This window comes from Ovis canadensis, chromosome 3 (genome assembly GCF_042477335.2).
Source record: "Ovis canadensis isolate MfBH-ARS-UI-01 breed Bighorn chromosome 3, ARS-UI_OviCan_v2, whole genome shotgun sequence".
Taxonomy (NCBI): Eukaryota; Metazoa; Chordata; class Mammalia; order Artiodactyla; family Bovidae; genus Ovis; species Ovis canadensis.
The window spans coordinates 8386503-8403030 of NC_091247.1; the positions used below are offsets into that span (position 1 = coordinate 8386503).

The 16528-nt window shown below is 52.8% G+C and overlaps 1 protein-coding gene and 1 long non-coding RNA gene across 2 annotated transcripts in view; one reads left to right on the forward strand and one right to left on the reverse strand.

Annotated features, from left to right (window-relative positions):
- Positions 1–15933, forward strand: part of ENG (endoglin) — a 30645-nt gene extending 14712 nt beyond the window's left edge. Inside the window, exons 3-15 of the mRNA XM_069582322.1 lie at positions 3288–3428; positions 6252–6414; positions 7321–7480; positions 7782–7911; positions 8363–8537; positions 8809–8951; positions 11144–11281; positions 11508–11546; positions 12159–12275; positions 12608–12859; positions 13865–13919; positions 14920–15021; positions 15148–15933. Coding sequence (XP_069438423.1) covers positions 3288–3428; positions 6252–6414; positions 7321–7480; positions 7782–7911; positions 8363–8537; positions 8809–8951; positions 11144–11281; positions 11508–11546; positions 12159–12275; positions 12608–12859; positions 13865–13919; positions 14920–15021; positions 15148–15272 — 1740 coding nt within the window. The 3' untranslated portion in view covers positions 15273–15933. The remainder of the gene's footprint in view (positions 1–3287; positions 3429–6251; positions 6415–7320; positions 7481–7781; positions 7912–8362; positions 8538–8808; positions 8952–11143; positions 11282–11507; positions 11547–12158; positions 12276–12607; positions 12860–13864; positions 13920–14919; positions 15022–15147) is intronic.
- Positions 1715–4906, reverse strand: LOC138436569 (uncharacterized). The gene is made up of 4 exons (XR_011255481.1): positions 4725–4906; positions 3542–3603; positions 2297–2352; positions 1715–2203 (listed from the first exon to the last, which is right to left on the reverse strand). It is a non-coding gene; the product is annotated as an uncharacterized lncRNA (long non-coding RNA).
- Positions 15934–16528: the final 595 nt, after the last annotated feature.

Consider the following 16528-nt stretch of genomic DNA (forward strand, 5'->3'; position numbering starts at 1 on the left):
CCAGCTGGCCTTTGAGCTCAAGCCGGGAGCTCCGAGACCCCTGGAAACCCAGCTCTCCAGCCTCCCTGACGTTCGACAGGGCTCATTTGCTGTGTGGCCCTGGCCCCTGCCTGCCTCTCTTTGGGCCTCAGCCCACACTCATCCTCCCTCCCCACCCCTAACTCTAAGGGGGGAACTTGGTGACAAGGGAGTGGAGGGATTGGTATGTGAGCCCTGGGAGCAGAGCTGAGTGTCATGACAGATGTCACGAAGTTCCAGTCTCCTAACCCCCTCACCCTCAGCGTGACCCGACGCTGACCTCTGCTTCTCTTCTTTAACTTCCTTTATCCAGAGCCTCACTTGGTTTCGGTTTCCACTCTGTCCTATCCCTGTTTCTCAGATGGGGAAACTAAGGCACAATCAGGGACAGCTACTGTGGGGTGGCAACAGGCATGGATGGTCACAGCGCTCTTTCCTCCCACCTCGGGGGCTGTGCTCTCAGCCTGTGGGCGTCCACCGAAGGGCAGAGGTGGGATTATTCTCCTTGTCCGCAGCAGCCGTGGCACCTCATAACCATAGGACCCATCTATTCGCCATGCATGGGCCGTGAGGTTCACTCCTCTGGGGGAGGACAGACAGGTGGGGCTGGACAGTGATGAACTGTGGGGCAGTCTGGGGAGTGGCAGGGTTGAGAGGGAGGACACGGTCCAGGCGAGCTGCCCAGGGGTCCAGGCACCCACTCTGGCACCATGCTGACAGGTACTGGGTGTCTGACTTCAGCACTCACTTTGGCAGGGGCCCTCCCTGTGCCCAGCTGCTACATCTGTGGAAGGGGAGAATACCTGACCCCGCTTCGATAAGAGCGTGTGCAACACACACACAGCATAGGGCTGGGCACCCGTTAGACTGAACCCTGTGAAAGCACTGACATTTGGTTGTCGCATTTTAATAACTTTATTGTGAAAACATCTGCCCACTTACAGTGTACGGTTGAGGTGTTTTGATCATATACACAGAGCTGTGAAATCATATTTGATGGTTCAAGCTAATAATACATAGGCAATTAGGTAATGAAGCTGGGGTGGGTCCATTCTTGAAGATTCAGACAAGGCAGCAATGCCTGGGCCTTTCCTGACAACACCAAGGTGGGTCTCCCTTCACTTCAGTTAATTTCAAGAACTGATCACAATCCTGGAACAAAATGTCAGCTCTGACATTTGGAGTGGTATTTCTTATTTTGCCAAAATATGATATTAAATCCAATATTTAATCCATAAAGTGTCTAGAATGTACACTAGTTTTTAAAATTGATGACACAAGATATTTCAAAACCCCAAGGTTATAAACCCACTGGAAAACAGAAATTAACAAAAAATGTGAACTTACACAAACATAAATTCAAGATACATCACTCTACTATAAACTAGCGTAAAAGTGATCATTCAAAAATAAGCAACCTAATAGCTCACTAAAATGAAAAAAATATTTATGAAACATTGAAAATGAAATATTATTTGCTTTTATTTTGTTTCAAAGAGCAAACTTACAGAGCATGATCACGGTGTCATTATTAGGTAGTGGAAATATTTCTGTGCAGATTTTTCCAGCTGAAACACTCTGGCTGTCTGACATTAGCTGGGCAAATGGCCAGGAGATAATTAGAAGTTAAATCCAAAAACATTCCACTGATGGCTTCATCTTGAAATATCCATCTCCTTTTTGTTAAGTTTAAGGAGATATGGCGGGGCGGGGGTGGGGGTGTTCAGCTTTTTGTCTCTTTGGAGAGAGATGGCCAGCTTTTGTGAACAGCTGGAGTTTGTGTGTCAGTCAAATGTTTCCATCTGTCTTTGTCCTTATAAGTCCAAGGCAGGGCTTCTGACACTTGCACCTGTCTCAGTTTCAGGAGTCATCTGTTCATGCTCCATTGGTTCAGAAAGTCTTTGAGCACAGCGGGGGTTCTTCTTTCTTTCTTTCTGGCTGTGCTGGGTCTTCACTGTGGCATGCAGGCTTCTTCTTGTTGCGGTGCGTGGACTTGTCTAGTTGTGGCTAGTGGGCTTAGTTGCCCCAAAGCACGTGGGATCTTAGTTTCTCCAACAAGAGATCGAACCTATGTCCTCTGCATTGGAAGGTGGATTCTTAACCACTGGACCACCAGGGAAGGCCCAAAGAAGTCTATTCTTGCAATAGAAACTTTGCCTTGTGGATTGCTGTGTTCTTTTTCTTTCTGGGAATAAAGAGGTATAGAAAAACATGATGGGGCAGGATAGTAGTTGAGAGTAGAGGCCTGCCTAGGTCTAGATCTTAGTTCCATACTTACATGCTGTGTGTGGTCATGGACAAATGGCTTCACCTCTCTGTGCCCTGTTTCTTCATCTGTAAGGGAGAATAACAATGGTAGGGTTGTTGTAAGATTAAATGAGTCAATGTGTAAAGCACTTAGAACAGTCCAAGCACTTAGGAAGCACTGTATAAATGTTAGGTATTAGTTGTTATTATTGTTGTTACGAAAGCATTCTAAATACATACACCATGATCAATTAAATTTTTTAATGCAGTCAGTACCTCTTGAGACAGAAATGATTTCAACTTCACTCAAAATAATGATATTACTCGACAAAACATGAGTATTTAGTACTTTAAAATAGTAAGGCAAATAGGAATACTGCAACTGGGGAGCAGAGTTTGATGCCTCAACACTGCTGCACTGGAACAGAGAAAGGGCACACAGTGCGCTCTAAAGTCACACAGGCTGGTTCACAGCAGGTGTTTAATGGAAATAATAAACCTCAACTGACTACCAAATAAAGTTCAGGCTCATTGCATTTATTCATTTTAAAATATTTATTTATTTGGCTGCCCCAGGTCTTAGCTGTATCATGTGAACTCTTAGTTTCGGCCTGTGGGATATAGTGCCCTGACCAGGGATTGAACCCAGGCTTCCTGCATTGGAGGCATGGAGTCTTAGCCACTGGACCACTAGGGAAGTCCCAGGCATTTTATTTTAAATATAGCAGTGTGTACATGTCAATTTCAAACTCCCAATCTATCCCTTCCTCTGATCATTAAAAAAAAAAGTCTCCTTGGATTTGCTGAGACTCATCTTTCATTTGTTTAGCAAATATTTTCTAGGTACCTGCTTGAGGACTAGGCATTGTGTCGGGCTCTGGAAGACAGGAGTGGACAAGCTGGGCAGGGAGAATGAAATGGAAGCTGACAGTAAATGAGTCAATGCTGCTGACCTGGGTGGCACACAGCCTTTGCAGCCTGACTGATCTGTGTATGTGTCTCTCCCCTTGCCCCCATCCCAGGACATGTCAATGCTGGAGCTGACTCTCCAGACATCCAAGCAAGGTGGCATCCGGCCCCGAGAGGTGCTGCTGATTCTCAGTGTGAACAAATCCATCTTCCTGAAATTGCAGGCACCAGGAATCCCACTCCAACTGGCCTACGTGAGTGTGTTACCTCCAACCGCAGACTCAGGCATGGGCTTTGGGAGGCCCCTGCTGTCCACCTCTGTGGGCCAGGGTCCCCTGCTTCTCTTTTTCATTCTGACATTACTTACCAGGGCCCTTCCTGGTGAACCCCATGGGGCCCTGCCAGAGAGAACACAAAGGGCAACAGAACCTGGGGAAAAGAACACAAACCCGGAGGTGGGAATCAAACGCAGGAGGTGATATATGTGCGTGCGTACATGCTCAGTCGTAGCCGAGTCCAACTCTTTGTGACCCCATGAACTATAGCCAGCCAGGCTCCTTTGTCCATGGAATTTTCCAGGCAATAATGCTGTAGTGGGTTGCTATTTCCTCCTCCAGGGGACCCTCCTGACTCAGGGATCAAACCTGCGTCTCCTGCACTGGCAGGCAGATTCCTTACCACTGAGCCACCTGGGAAGCGCTCAGGTTGATGCACAAATTGGCCAAGTCCAACCCTCTCTCATAGCCTCAGTTTTCCCATCTGTCCAGTGAGAGAACTGGACTCACTGATATTCCTCCATAAAATAACCTTGTCACTGTCTTTGAAAAAGTTTACAAGATGTAAATGTAAAAATATTCAAGCACAGACAAATAAAGGCCAGAAAGAAACCTAACAATGTGTTAACAGTAGTTCTGGCTGGGGAGAGGGATGAGGACCAGAGATCTGCTTTGTTCTTTCCACTGTATTGAATTTGCAAGATTTGCTATAATTTACATGGCCTAAATTGGAGAAAAATTATTTTTTAAAAAATTCAAATTTTAAATGTCAGACACATCCACCAGAGAGAGAGAAGGTCCACTGGCTGGAACTACAGCCAGGGGGCCTCAGGGCTGGAGGAGGTCGGGTGGGCCGGGTGCACGGCCTCGGTCACGTTTAAGGCCCTGGGAGGTGGGACCCCCAGATGCAGCAGCTGTTGTTTACAGCCAGAAAAAGCAGAGGGGAGAGAGCCGGAGCTCGGGGGAGAGCAACGAAAACAAGTGGGAGCGAGACACAGAAAGAAATATGGAAACGGAAAGAGGGCCGGCCTGTTGTGGGAGGAACGACTCTGAGAGACTAAGAGTTCGAGGAGGGGCAGAGGAGGAGGGGGCCTGAAGGCAGGCCCCGGTCCCGGGCTGCCTGGGACGCGGGCCTAGACAGCGAGAGAGGCTGAGGGGGCGCGCGACTGGCGGCAGGAAGCGCAGAGTCAGGCGGAGCGGGCCGGCATGGAAGCCCCCCACCCCACGGCAGGGCAGGCCGAGCGCAGCCAACCGGGAGGACGGAGCGGGACCCACCCCGCGGCTCCCAGAGCGGGCAGCGTTTCTCCCCCTCCCCATTCCCGGACCCTCTGGCGGCCCAGCCCCGGCCTCGAGGCCCGGCGGGGCTCTGGCTGACGCAGGGTACATGAAAAGCGCCCGCCCGCCGGGCCGGAAGGTCGCGGCGGCCGCCGGCTCCGGCCTCGGCCACGCCTTCATCCCCGGGGCTAAGAATACACGGGCCCGAGAGAGGGGGCGGATGGACCGCCCGAGCGGCGCGCGACCTCGGCCCGCAGCTTCCGGAGCCGGCCCCAAAGAGCCGGAGCCTGGACGCCTCTGGAGAGGCCAAGAGTCTCAGCGGGGGAGGGCGCAGAACTCTGTATCAGACCCGGCGCCAAGAGCTTGACAAATGCCCTTTAATCCCTATTACATTCCCATTTTACAGAGCTGACCCTGAGGGTCAGATGGTAAAAGTCCTCCCCCTCACCACCCAACCCAACTCTCTAGCTCCAAACGACTCCCCCAGCCCTTCCATGGGGTGGGGGTGGGCACTGGGCTCCTCACCCAGGTCCTCATCACTTTGCCCCCTTGTTAAAGTCCTGCTCCATTGCAAGTGGACCTTTCTATGATGTCTTGCCTGTTTCCACTGTCAGGCAGTCCCCCCTTAGTATCTAGCCTGAAGCTCTCATGCTTCTGCTGCTTCAGCTTAATGCCCCCGCCTTTGGAGATGGGTGGAAGAGGAACTCTGAGTCCATGGCCCCAGCAGCTTCCTATGAATCCTTTGACTTCTACCCCAGGAAGTCTTTCCTATTTCCTTCTGTAGCCCACTAGAAATGGGCAGTGGAGGCAGTGAGGTGCTGGAGCCACCCAGATTCTCATCTCTGTTCATTCAAGGGACCTGTCTTGCTCCTTTTGTTTCTTATAGAATAATATCCTGTCTTCTGTTGTTTCAAATAACTTGAGGCATGACTGGTTTCTGGATAGTAAGATCTCCCAGGGCAGGGCCCAGTTGTGTGTCTTTCATGCGCTTATTTATTCATCATGTCTTCTATCTCCCCTTCTCCATTTCCATGTGCGGGGAGCACCTGCCGTGTGCCAGGTATCAGGATGAAGCTGCCATGTCAGGATCTTCATTGCTGGTCTCAAGACCCAGCACACAGTCAGACCAATATTTCTTAGTGACTACTGTGTGTCAAGCCCCATGCAGGGGTGGCCAAGCCAGCCACTGTCCCTCACAAGAGCGTGGGGGAAACCGACATGAGCCTCACGATAAGTGCGGACTGAATGAGGATGCTTATGGAGGGGTGGGAGGGTGATGGATGAACATGGATGTGTGTCCACCCAGCCCCCGAGGTGTGGAAGAAAGATGGGGCAGATCTGGCTCTGAGGGGCCCTAGTTACCGGCCTGTGGGCTGGCTTCGGCTCCGCCAGCCTCAGCCTCCTCAGCCCTGGCCTTCTCTGCTCAGCCAACTAGCTGCCTCCCCAAGTTATCTCCTGACCTCTGGCGTGGAACAGAAGGCATTCAGGCCCAGGGACAGCGTCCTGAGCTGCCACATGTCTCCCCAGGACTCCAAACTGGTCTTTCACGATGCCCTAGATGCCAACACCACACAGCTGCCATCCTTCACCACCAAGGACCAGCTCCTCAACTGGGCGAATACAAAGGGTCCAATCGCCTCTGTTGCTGAGCTGAACAACCCGCAAAGCATCCTCCTTCGTCTGGACCAAGGTCTGCCTCCCCAGTAGCCTCTCTGGGTTCAGGACTCTGCTCTTGAGGAATCTGAATTTCTCTGTCTCATTCCTCGGATGTGGACACTAAGGCACCAAGACAGGATGTGATTTGCCCCAGGTCACTTAGGACAGTGGTTACCCTTTCATCAAATGTTAGATTGAACCCTGTGAAACTGCTGCCATTTGTCAGTCTCTTGACCTACAAAAACAGCACTTTCATATTATTTATTGTGTCCCTAGTATGTGCCAAGCCCTATGCCAGGCATCTGGGGACCCTGTGGGGACGAACCCAGATCCTGCCCTCCTGGAGCTGGCACTATGGTAGGAAGATGATAAAAGACAGGTATACAAATTCTGTAATTTCAGGTCATGGTAAATACTCTAAGAAGGATAAAAGGGGGATGATGTACAGGCAGTTGCTGGGTTGCATCCCTAACGTACGCCATGGTTTTATACCTTAAATAAAATGTGTGCTGACAGATGAGGAAACAGAGGCCAGGGACTTGCCCTGGGTCACTCTGCTGTAAGTGGATTTGAACCCGGGTCCTCCCAAGCCCCCACTCTTTGCTGCTCCATCCTGCCTGCGTGCGTGCTAAGTCGCTTCTGTTGTGTCTCTTTATGACCCCATGGACTGTACCCCACCAGGCTCCTCTGTCCATGGGGTTCTCCAGGCAAGAATACTGGAGTGGATTGCCATTTCCTTCTCCAGGGGGATCTTCCTGACCCAGGGATTGAACCTCTGTCTCTTAGGTCTCCTGCATTGGCTGGAGAGTTCTTTCTTTTAAACCCTAGCACCACCTGGAAGCCATCCTGCCTGCCCCACCATTACTGTGGGAGAGGGTGGGCCTGTGTACTAGATGCTAGGCTGCTCCAAGAGGAGACAGAGGTGCGCTTATCTCCGCAGCCTCGAGCTCACCGTTCTCCTGCAATCTGGAACCCCAGAAGGACATGGGCCACACGCTCGAATGGAGCCCGAAAGCCTCGATCCGGGGCTGCCGCTTGGAAGGTGTGGCTGGCCACAAGGAGGCGCACATCCTGAGGATCCTACCGGGCCCAGAGACCGGGTAAGGGTACCAGCCCCGCCAGCCCCGCCAAACCCACCCTCTATAAACCCTCGCTTCTGGCCAAGCCTTAGCGCCCCGGCCTGGTTAGAGAACTGTCACCCCCGCCTATATCTGGGCCCCGCCCATTTCCACGCTCACCCGACAGACCCAGGACCAACCAGGTTAGGAGTGCAGCTGCTGCTCAACCGACCCCAGGTCTTGCTCTGGCCCGGCAATTCCTGGTCAAGTTCCCCAACACTGCCCCACACCCCGCACTACTGCCCTCGCTGATGCGGGGGGGTACATCTCCCCCCACATCCAGGCCCCGGACAGTGACCGTGAAGTTGGAGCTGACCTGTGCTTGGAGAGATACTGACGCTGCCGTGCTCATCCTTCAGGGTCCACCCTACGTGTCCTGGTTAATTGACGCCAACCACAACATGCAGATCTGGGTGAGTCGCTTTGAGACCCACACAGCCCCGTTCAGATCTTCCCGAGGCTCCTCAAAGAAAAAAAAAACAAACTTCCTGCACCATCACCCCAGCCCTGGGCCTTTATATACGATGATCCTTCTGCCCTCTGTGCTCTACCTATTCTTCCTTCAGACCTTCACCTAGATGGCACCTCCTCCAGGAAGCCTTCCATGATCCCTTAGAGAGGCCCCCTAACCCAGCCCACCGCATCAGGGAAGTTTCCTGGAAAGGTGAACTCCAAGCTGAGTTGAAAGACAGACAGGAACCAGTAGATGAGGGGAGGTGGTCCAGGCAGGGGAAACAGCAGGAGCAAAAGAGAGCCTGACTGAGGCCTGGCAGACCCTGGCCAGCCTGCAAGCACACCTTGCCAGGCTGTGTGGCCCCTGACTGTGTCCATAGCTGCCTGCTCTGCCTCTCTCCCTGTCATTAGGCCACTGGTGAATACTCCTTGAAGATCTTTCCAGATAGGATCAACCCTGGCTTCCAACTCCCAAACACAACCCAAGGCCTGCTGGGAGAGGCCCGGAGGCTCAACGCCAGTGTAGTAGCATCCTTCGTGGAGCTCCCTCTGGCCAGTGATGTCTCTCTGCAGACCCACAGCTGTGGTGAGCACCTGGCTCCCTTCCCTTGCCCACCGCCCCCGCCCCCGCCGCCCCCGCCCCCGCCAACCTCCCTTTCCTGGCCCTCTCCTGGGATCTATTGCTACGTCCAGATGCTGTGTGAACTGGGAAAGTTGCAGCAGCTGGTGGGAGCCCCATATTCCTCATGTGCATCTCAGGAATGCTGAGAGTACCTAGCTAGAGAGGCGCTTAGCACCTCAGAGCACAGTGAGCCCCACAGTGACTGTCTGCGGGGGCCCCCTCTGCTACCCCGCAGGCAGTGGGCTGCAGCCCTCACCCACACCAGTGGAGATCACCACTCCCAATAAGGGTTGCAACCAGGAGCTACTTCTGACCCTGATCCAGCCCAAGTGCTCCAGCGATGGCATGACTCTGGTACTCAAGAAAGATCTCATCTCGGTAAGGGAGCTCCTGGCCTCCAGTCCAGCTGACACGGGTAACTGGTCCTTCTTCCGTCCTAATCCAGGAAGGAGGACCAATCACATTCCTCTACAAAGCCTTAGTTTTTCCACCTGTAGAATGGGCTTGATAATGGTCCCTACCAGGTGGTGAGGATTACAGGAGGTCTCACGACCTCACCTGGCGTGGAGCAATGTGTTAGATGCTCAGTCGTGTTTGACTCTTTGTGATCCCATGGACTGTTACCCGCCAGGCTCCTCTGTCCATGGAATTCTGCAGGCAAGAATACTGGAGTGGGTAGCCATTCCCTTCTCCAGGAGATCTGCCTGACCCAGAGACTGAGCCCCCATCTCCTGTGTCTCCTACATTGCAGGCGGATTCTTTACTGCTGAACCACTGGGGAAGCCTTATGTACTTAATACTGAAAGTGACAGTGTTAGTTGCTCAGTCATGTCTGACTCTTTACGACCCCATGGACTGTAGCCCTCCAGGCTCCTGTGTCCATGAAATTCTCCAGGCAAGAATGCTGTTGTGGGTAGCGATTCCATTCTCTAGGGGATCTTCCTGACCTAGGGACTCCTGCATTGCAAGCATATTCTTCACCCTCTGAGCCACTAGGAAAGCCCAAGTTCATACGTACTTAATAATATCACTTTAAAAACACATTTGCTCCCATCATATTGAGATGCCATAATTAGCTCCTCCTCCTTCATTAGACATTTGGGTGTTTTCAATTCTGTAGTATTATAAATATGCAGGAAGTGTCATTGTGCATGAAATTCTTCTATAAATAGAATTGTTTTCTTAAGATAGGTTTCCACATCAGTGAGATTGCTGGGTCAAAAATGAGGGAACATTCTGGAAATTTTGAAACTTGTTGCCAACTAGCTTTCCAAAAGTTGATTCCAATTTTCACTGCTGATTAATAAGAACACTTTGACTCTATCTCCAAATTATTGTTTTTTTGTCTAAAAAACTTTGCTGATGTGGGAGGTAGAACTTGTCTTCCATTCTTGTTTGAGTTTCTACTTTGATTAGTAAGTGTGGACTTGATACCGTGTGACTGAATAATAATCAAAGTCTCTGTAACTTTGTGGCTTGGTATTTTTCTTAAAAAAATTTTTTTTTCAATTGGAGGATAATTGCTTTACAGCCTTGTGTTGATTTCTGCCGTACAACAACATGAATCAACCATAAGTATACATATGTTCCCTCCCTCTTGAGCCTCCCTCCTTTGGTATTTTTCTAATTTCTTTTTTTCCCCTTGATTATTTCTATAAGCTTTTTACATGAAGAAAGACATTTGTGGCCCTTTGTCTATCATTCTTATTGAACTAATCTCTCCTGGTTTGTTATCATTCTTTAAATTTTCACCAGAGTGTTTCTTAATTTGGGGGATGTTTGAAAACATTGGGCCATCCTAGCTGGCCATCTTCTCCTTTGTGATTTTTTTTTCTAGTCTTTCTGAGGCAGGAAATCTCTCTGCCAGAGTCTTGATGAGTCATGCATGTTCTCAGGGATTTTTAGAATGACATTTAACTCTATGTCCATGTGGAAGTGTTTTGGGGTGTGTGGTATCAGGGCCAAGGTGAAGCTCCATCTGTCTGCAGCCCATCTCCCCCTTCTTATCTGCCTCTACCTGGCCCAGCAGATGTCTGGGAGGTGGCAGAGGTGGTGCAGGGATCAGCAATGGCTGGCATTACCGCCATGCAGTCCCAAGGGGCCTGGATGCCATACACTGTGATCCACTGATCTTTGGAACATTACACTCAAGTTAAAAAGAATATTCTAGGTCTATAAATATATGCACAGATAGATGTCTGTGATTTATTATTCAGTGAGAAAACTAGGCTAAAGCCTGAAAGACAGTATGATGCCATTTGTTTAAAATGAGGGGGGAAAAAACCAAACCCACACAATTTCTCTGAATGCATATGTCTAGAACACACTCATGATATCACAGATATTATTGCTAGATACAGAAGTGTGTCAAGTTCAGGAAAAGTAGTAACTCTTAAACGCTGTAGGATGATGAGACCTAATAAAAATGGGGATGAGAGCAGAGGCATGGCTGTGATTCGAGACCCCTGGGGTGTGGTCAGTCCTTGGTGCTGGGGTGAGATGGACAGGCCCTGGGGAGCCCTGTGCCTCCTGACGGTGCCTCCCCCACACCCCCCGCAACCCTGGCCCAGACTCTGCTCTGCACCATCATAAGCCTGACCTTCTGGGACTCCAGCTGCCAAGCTGAGGAAACAGAAGATGAGTTTGTCTTGAGCAGTGGCTACTCCAGCTGTGGCATGGAAGTGATGGAAAATGTGGTCAGTAACGAGGTAAGACCTGGGGTGGGTAAAAGGGATGGTGCCCCCTCCAGGCGCCTCCTGGATCTTCCAGGCAGAGAGGCTTTGGGGAAAGCGGGTGTGGTGCTCAGTAGGAAGACAAGACAAGCTTCGCCATTGGTTGACTCAGTTTCCCCATCCAAAAAAATGGGTGCGTTGGGTGGGATACCCTCTGGCCTCCTCTTGGGTTCTGACAAGCTCCTTGGCTCTCTTCCTGCAGGTGGTCATCAGACTCCTGTCAAGCTCATCACCGCAGCGGGTGAGATGGACGGTCAACGTGCTAACCCATGTGGTCTGGGGGGAGCAGGCCTCAGGAGACTCATGCCCTGATCCTGGCAAGCCAACGTGTCTCCAGTGTGCCCCCATCTCCCCTTCTGTGCAATGGGGGCAGTACTGTTCAGAGTCATGTTCTCAGTCTCTCAAGTCAGAGGGTTCAAGCATGAATTGGCTGCATGGCCTTGGGCAAATCACATAAGATTTCAGGGCCCAAAGGTCCTGTTAATAGGAGGATAAGAAAGGAACCCCCTATGGGATGAGCTGTCACCAACAGGAGACATGGAAAGCACACAGGTCTTGTGAGGAGCAAGTTCTTTTTCTGGCTGTGTGGCTTGTGGGATCTTAGTCCCCCAACCAGGGACTCAGATCAGACACTGGGCCTTCAACAGCAAAAGCACAGAATCCTAACTGCTGGACTGCCAGGGAATTCCTGAGGGCCAGTTCTTGATAAATATCAGTTGTGGTGGGGAAGGGGGAGGTTTAAGGTGAGGAGGAGTGTCACGCAACAACTCTGGACCATGACTCCTGCTCCCACCCCTTAGCTTTCTCCCTGGGTGCCTCCCAGACCCACCAAGCCTCCCTCCCATCCCCACAGAGAAAGGTGCAGTGCATCAACATGGACAGCCTCTCCCTCCAGCTGGGCCTCTACCTCAGCCCGCACTTCCTCCAAGCCTCCAACACCATCGAGCTGGGCCAGCAGGGCTTTGTGCAGGTACTGGACTTGGACTTGACCGCTCAGGCCTGCCGCCCCCTGGGATTTCTCAGAGCCTTTCTTTCTCCCCAGTGGAACTTGACTTCCTAGGGGGAGGAGGGGGCCAGCCTGATGCAGGTTTGTAGGGGTGGGGAGAGCTGAGGTGGGGCTCAGACACTGGTTGGAATGTCACTTCTTCCTCCTCCTTTGCTCCACGCAGGCCAGTAACTGTCCTTCCACCATCAAAGTTCCTGAGCAGGAACTCTAGAACTCTAGCTTATTTCGCGAGAACAGGTAAGGTGGAGAGTTACGAGTTACTGACCGGGCCTCGGTCCCCTTACCTACCCATGCAGGTGAGCGTGTCCCCATCCATCCCTGAGCTCATGATCCAGCTGGAGAGCTGCCAACTGAACCTGGGGCCCGACATGGAAATCGTGGAACTCATCCAGGGCCAGGAAGCCAAGAGCAGCTGTGTGAGCCTGCTGTCCCCGAGCCCTAGTGGTGACATACGCTTCAGCTTCCTCCTCCGTGGCTACTTGGTGCCCATGCCCACGACTGGCATCCTCAGCTGCTCTGTGACCATGCATCCCAGGATTCGGTCCCTGGTGAGTGGGGGCCAGGCCCAGCCCAGCTTCAAAGGTGGCTTCTGGGTCTGGAGTTTCCAGGAAGGGATGTGATAGACCAGGAGGATGTGGAACCAGTCGGAAGAAGACAGCCACAGGCAGACACGTGGCCTCTGGGTACCAAGGGGACTCTTTCTGCCACCTGACAGCATTTGGATGGCTGTGCTATGTCTTGGGACATTGGTCGGATATGCAGCTGCAACCACTATCCATCTGTCCATCCATCTATTATTTCACCCATCTGTCTTCCCACCATCCCATTCAGTCATCATTTATTAGTTGATGCTTCTCACCATCCCACCCAGTCATTCATCCAGAGTCTGTCCATCAGCTCAGTCATCCATCTATCCTTCTACAGTCACACCCAGTCATCATCCATCAATCCATCCACCCTCCCATCTTATCCATATAGTATGATCGCCATGGTAATCTCAACAAGAGACATCAGGGAAGAGGGTTAGTACAAAGGACACAAAATTCTGATTTTCTGCAGTTACTGGTCACAACACTTATACCAGTTCTTAAACACTGGGCCCTGGACACACACACATACACACACATAGTCATCCCCAAGCACTTGCACACAAAAGGGTCTTCAGGATAAGAAGCTTCTGTGGTTGTATGAAGCTGGAGAAGCCTCGGGGACCACTGAGTGGGCTCTCCCTAGGCCACAGTGAGCCTGGGCTTCTGGGCATTCACAAGGATAATGGATGGAGTGCCCCCATAATCCTCATGGGAGTCGGGAGCCTTTCAGGAACTCACAGGAAACACACCAGGAGCAGCTCAGAACTGTCTGGCTGCCACCCTTCCACAGCACAGATCTGCCAGCATTTGCCCAGAGGCCCCCAGCCAGAAGGTGGTGCAGATGGGGCTCAGAGTCAAGGCCCCAGGGTGGGCTGTGGCAGGCCAGGATCACAGAGACAGGGAGGAAGCCTGGAGCTGCCTCTCAAAGACTGTGCCATACCCCGGGCTCTCTTCCTCCTCCAGGAAGTCCACAAGACTGTCTCCACACGCCTGAACATCATCAGCACCGGCCTGCATGGTGAGTTCTAAGTCTCCCCGGGGTTCCAGGGGCTGAGGTCAGAGTGGGGTATAATGGATGCTCAGAGGACCCCAGAGAGCAGGGTCCACAGCTACATCTTCCGCATGGACAGCATTTGCTTGTGACCACCCCACGGGACCATATGCCAGGCCTTTGGCTCTTCTTGATCCCCAGAGTGGCTGGCTGACCTTGCTGGGGGATGGAGCCTTCGGGAATCAGGACTAGACAGGACTTGGGGGCAGTGCTGGCCTCTCTTTCCCTAAGACCCCTAGTGTGGAGGGTGCCCCTCAGCCCAGCTCCCCCAGCCTGTCTTAGTTCCCCCTGGGCCCAGGTGCCCCCTGGGCAGAAGAGTCCCTGACACTGAATGCAGGTGGGAGAAGCATCAGCCCCTTGGCCATCCCACCTGGGCCCGGATGGAGCCCCTACGCCCAGCCTACAATCAAGAAGGCAGGCTAATGACCCCACTGAGGGGATGGGAACTCAGGGGCCTACAGGCAGGCTGCCTGGCCCATAGTCAGACAGCCATCAGGAGTGCAGAAAGAGTGAAGCTTGGGAAAACCCAAGAGAGCTGAAGGGCCTTCAGGGGCGCTCTGGCTTCTACTTTGGTAGCAGGCTCAGAGAGGAGTAGGGACTGACCTAAGGTCACACAGCGGGACTCTGGACTCTCAGGCCCCACTCACACTTTGCTCAGATTATACCATCCAGCCTCCCTAAAAATGTGTCTCTACCAGCCTCAGGAGTCAGAGGCATGGCCCCAAAGGCCTGGCTGGGCCCTTTTAGGGGGATGCTCATAGCAACACAACTTCATGCCACGTGTGGGTGTGATGATCCCATTGGCTAGATGAGGAAATGGGTTCAGAGAAGTCAGGGTCAGTGGCTGAGCTGAGGCTGGCACCAAAACCTGCACTCCTGGCTGCACAACAGGGTGGGGAGTGGGGGTGGAAGTTGCAGGGAGGAGACGGCGGTGCTGACCGCAGCCATCCTGTCCTTGGTGGTGCAGACAAAGGCCTCGTCCTGCCTGCTGTGCTGGGCATCACCTTTGGCGCCTTCCTCATCGGGGCCCTGCTCACCGCCGCGCTCTGGTACATCTACTCGCACACGCGTGAGTATCCCAGGCCCCCACAGTGAGTGCTCAGGTCCCCTCCATCACCACCTGGGGGAGCCCAGCGCAGTCTCTGGGGCAGTGGGGACCCCTGGCCGGGGCCCTGACCTCCACCCCTGCCCCCAGGTCACCCCGGCAAGCGGGAGCCCGTGGTGGCGGTGGCTGCCCCGGCCTCCTCGGAGAGCAGTAGCACCAACCACAGCATCGGGAGCACCCAGAGCACCCCCTGCTCCACCAGCAGCATGGCGTAGCGCCCAGCCAGCCCTCGCCCAGCGGGAGAGACTGAGCAGCCACCAGCTGGGAACCACTGGCCGTGGACTTACCCCGGAACCCCAGCCCCTCCACTTGACCAAGGATGAACCCTGCCCTCTGCACCCGCCCCTGCTGCCTCCCTCCCAGAGGCCTACCACCAGTGGGAGCACCAGCTCGGAATGCCTTGGGGTCCCCCCACCCCACCCCAATGAACCTTCAAACCCAGAGGGCCTGGGGTGCAGCTGCCCGGGACTGCAGAGTGAGAGTCCACTGCCCTGTACGTCCACATTGCTGTAAACACCCAAGAAAGTCCCTGTCATTGTAACCTGGATCCAGCACTCGATGACCCAGGCCGGGCAGGAGTTGAGAACTCCAGGACTCAGTCCAGCCCACCCAGGCTGATGGCGCCTCCTCTGTGGAAACCAAGCCAGCACAGAGCCACCGGCACCTGCTTCCAGCAGTCTCCGCATCAGAACTGGCACGACTCTGGCAGAAACAGAAGCCTAGGGGCACCCAGCCTGGGAGTGGAGTGGGGGAGCCTAGCTCCTCCCTGCAACTGTCACACAGAGACACTCCCCCCATGTCCCCCCCACCCCCCAGGCACTCTGTCCTGGGTCCTCCACTATATACTCACCACCAATAAATCAGACCATGAAACCAGAGCTGGGCTGGGCTGGAAAGGGGGAGGCACCTATACCAGGGAGAGGGGTGACTGTTCTGGGTTCAAATTCTGGGTTCAAATCCCACTTCTGGGCTGTGTGACTGTGGACAGGTCCCATGGCTTCTGTAAGCCAGCCACCATTCTCTTATCTGTGAAACGGGTGTGGGAATTTGTGATCACAAGGTCCCTGTGTTTACCATATGGTCAAGGGACACCAATCCATCCTTTTCATTTCACAGACAGGCCACCTGAGGCTCAGAGGGAAGGACTTGTCCAGGCCACACAACCTGGGCTCCTATGCAGGCCAGCTCTTGGACCAGCCATAGTCCTCATCCCCCTATTATCTGCTGAGGGAGCTAGAGGTCAAGAGTCAGTCAAATGTTTGTGTGTTAGTTGCTTGGTTGTGTCTGACTCCAAGCAACCCCATGGACTGTAGTCTGCCAGGCTCCTCTGTCCATGGGATTCTCCAGGCAAGAATACTGGAGTGGGTAACCATTCCTTTCTCCAGAGGATCTTCCCAACCTAGGGATTGAACCCAGGTCTCCTGCATTACTGGCAAATTCTTTACCATCTGAGCCACCCGGGAAGCCCATC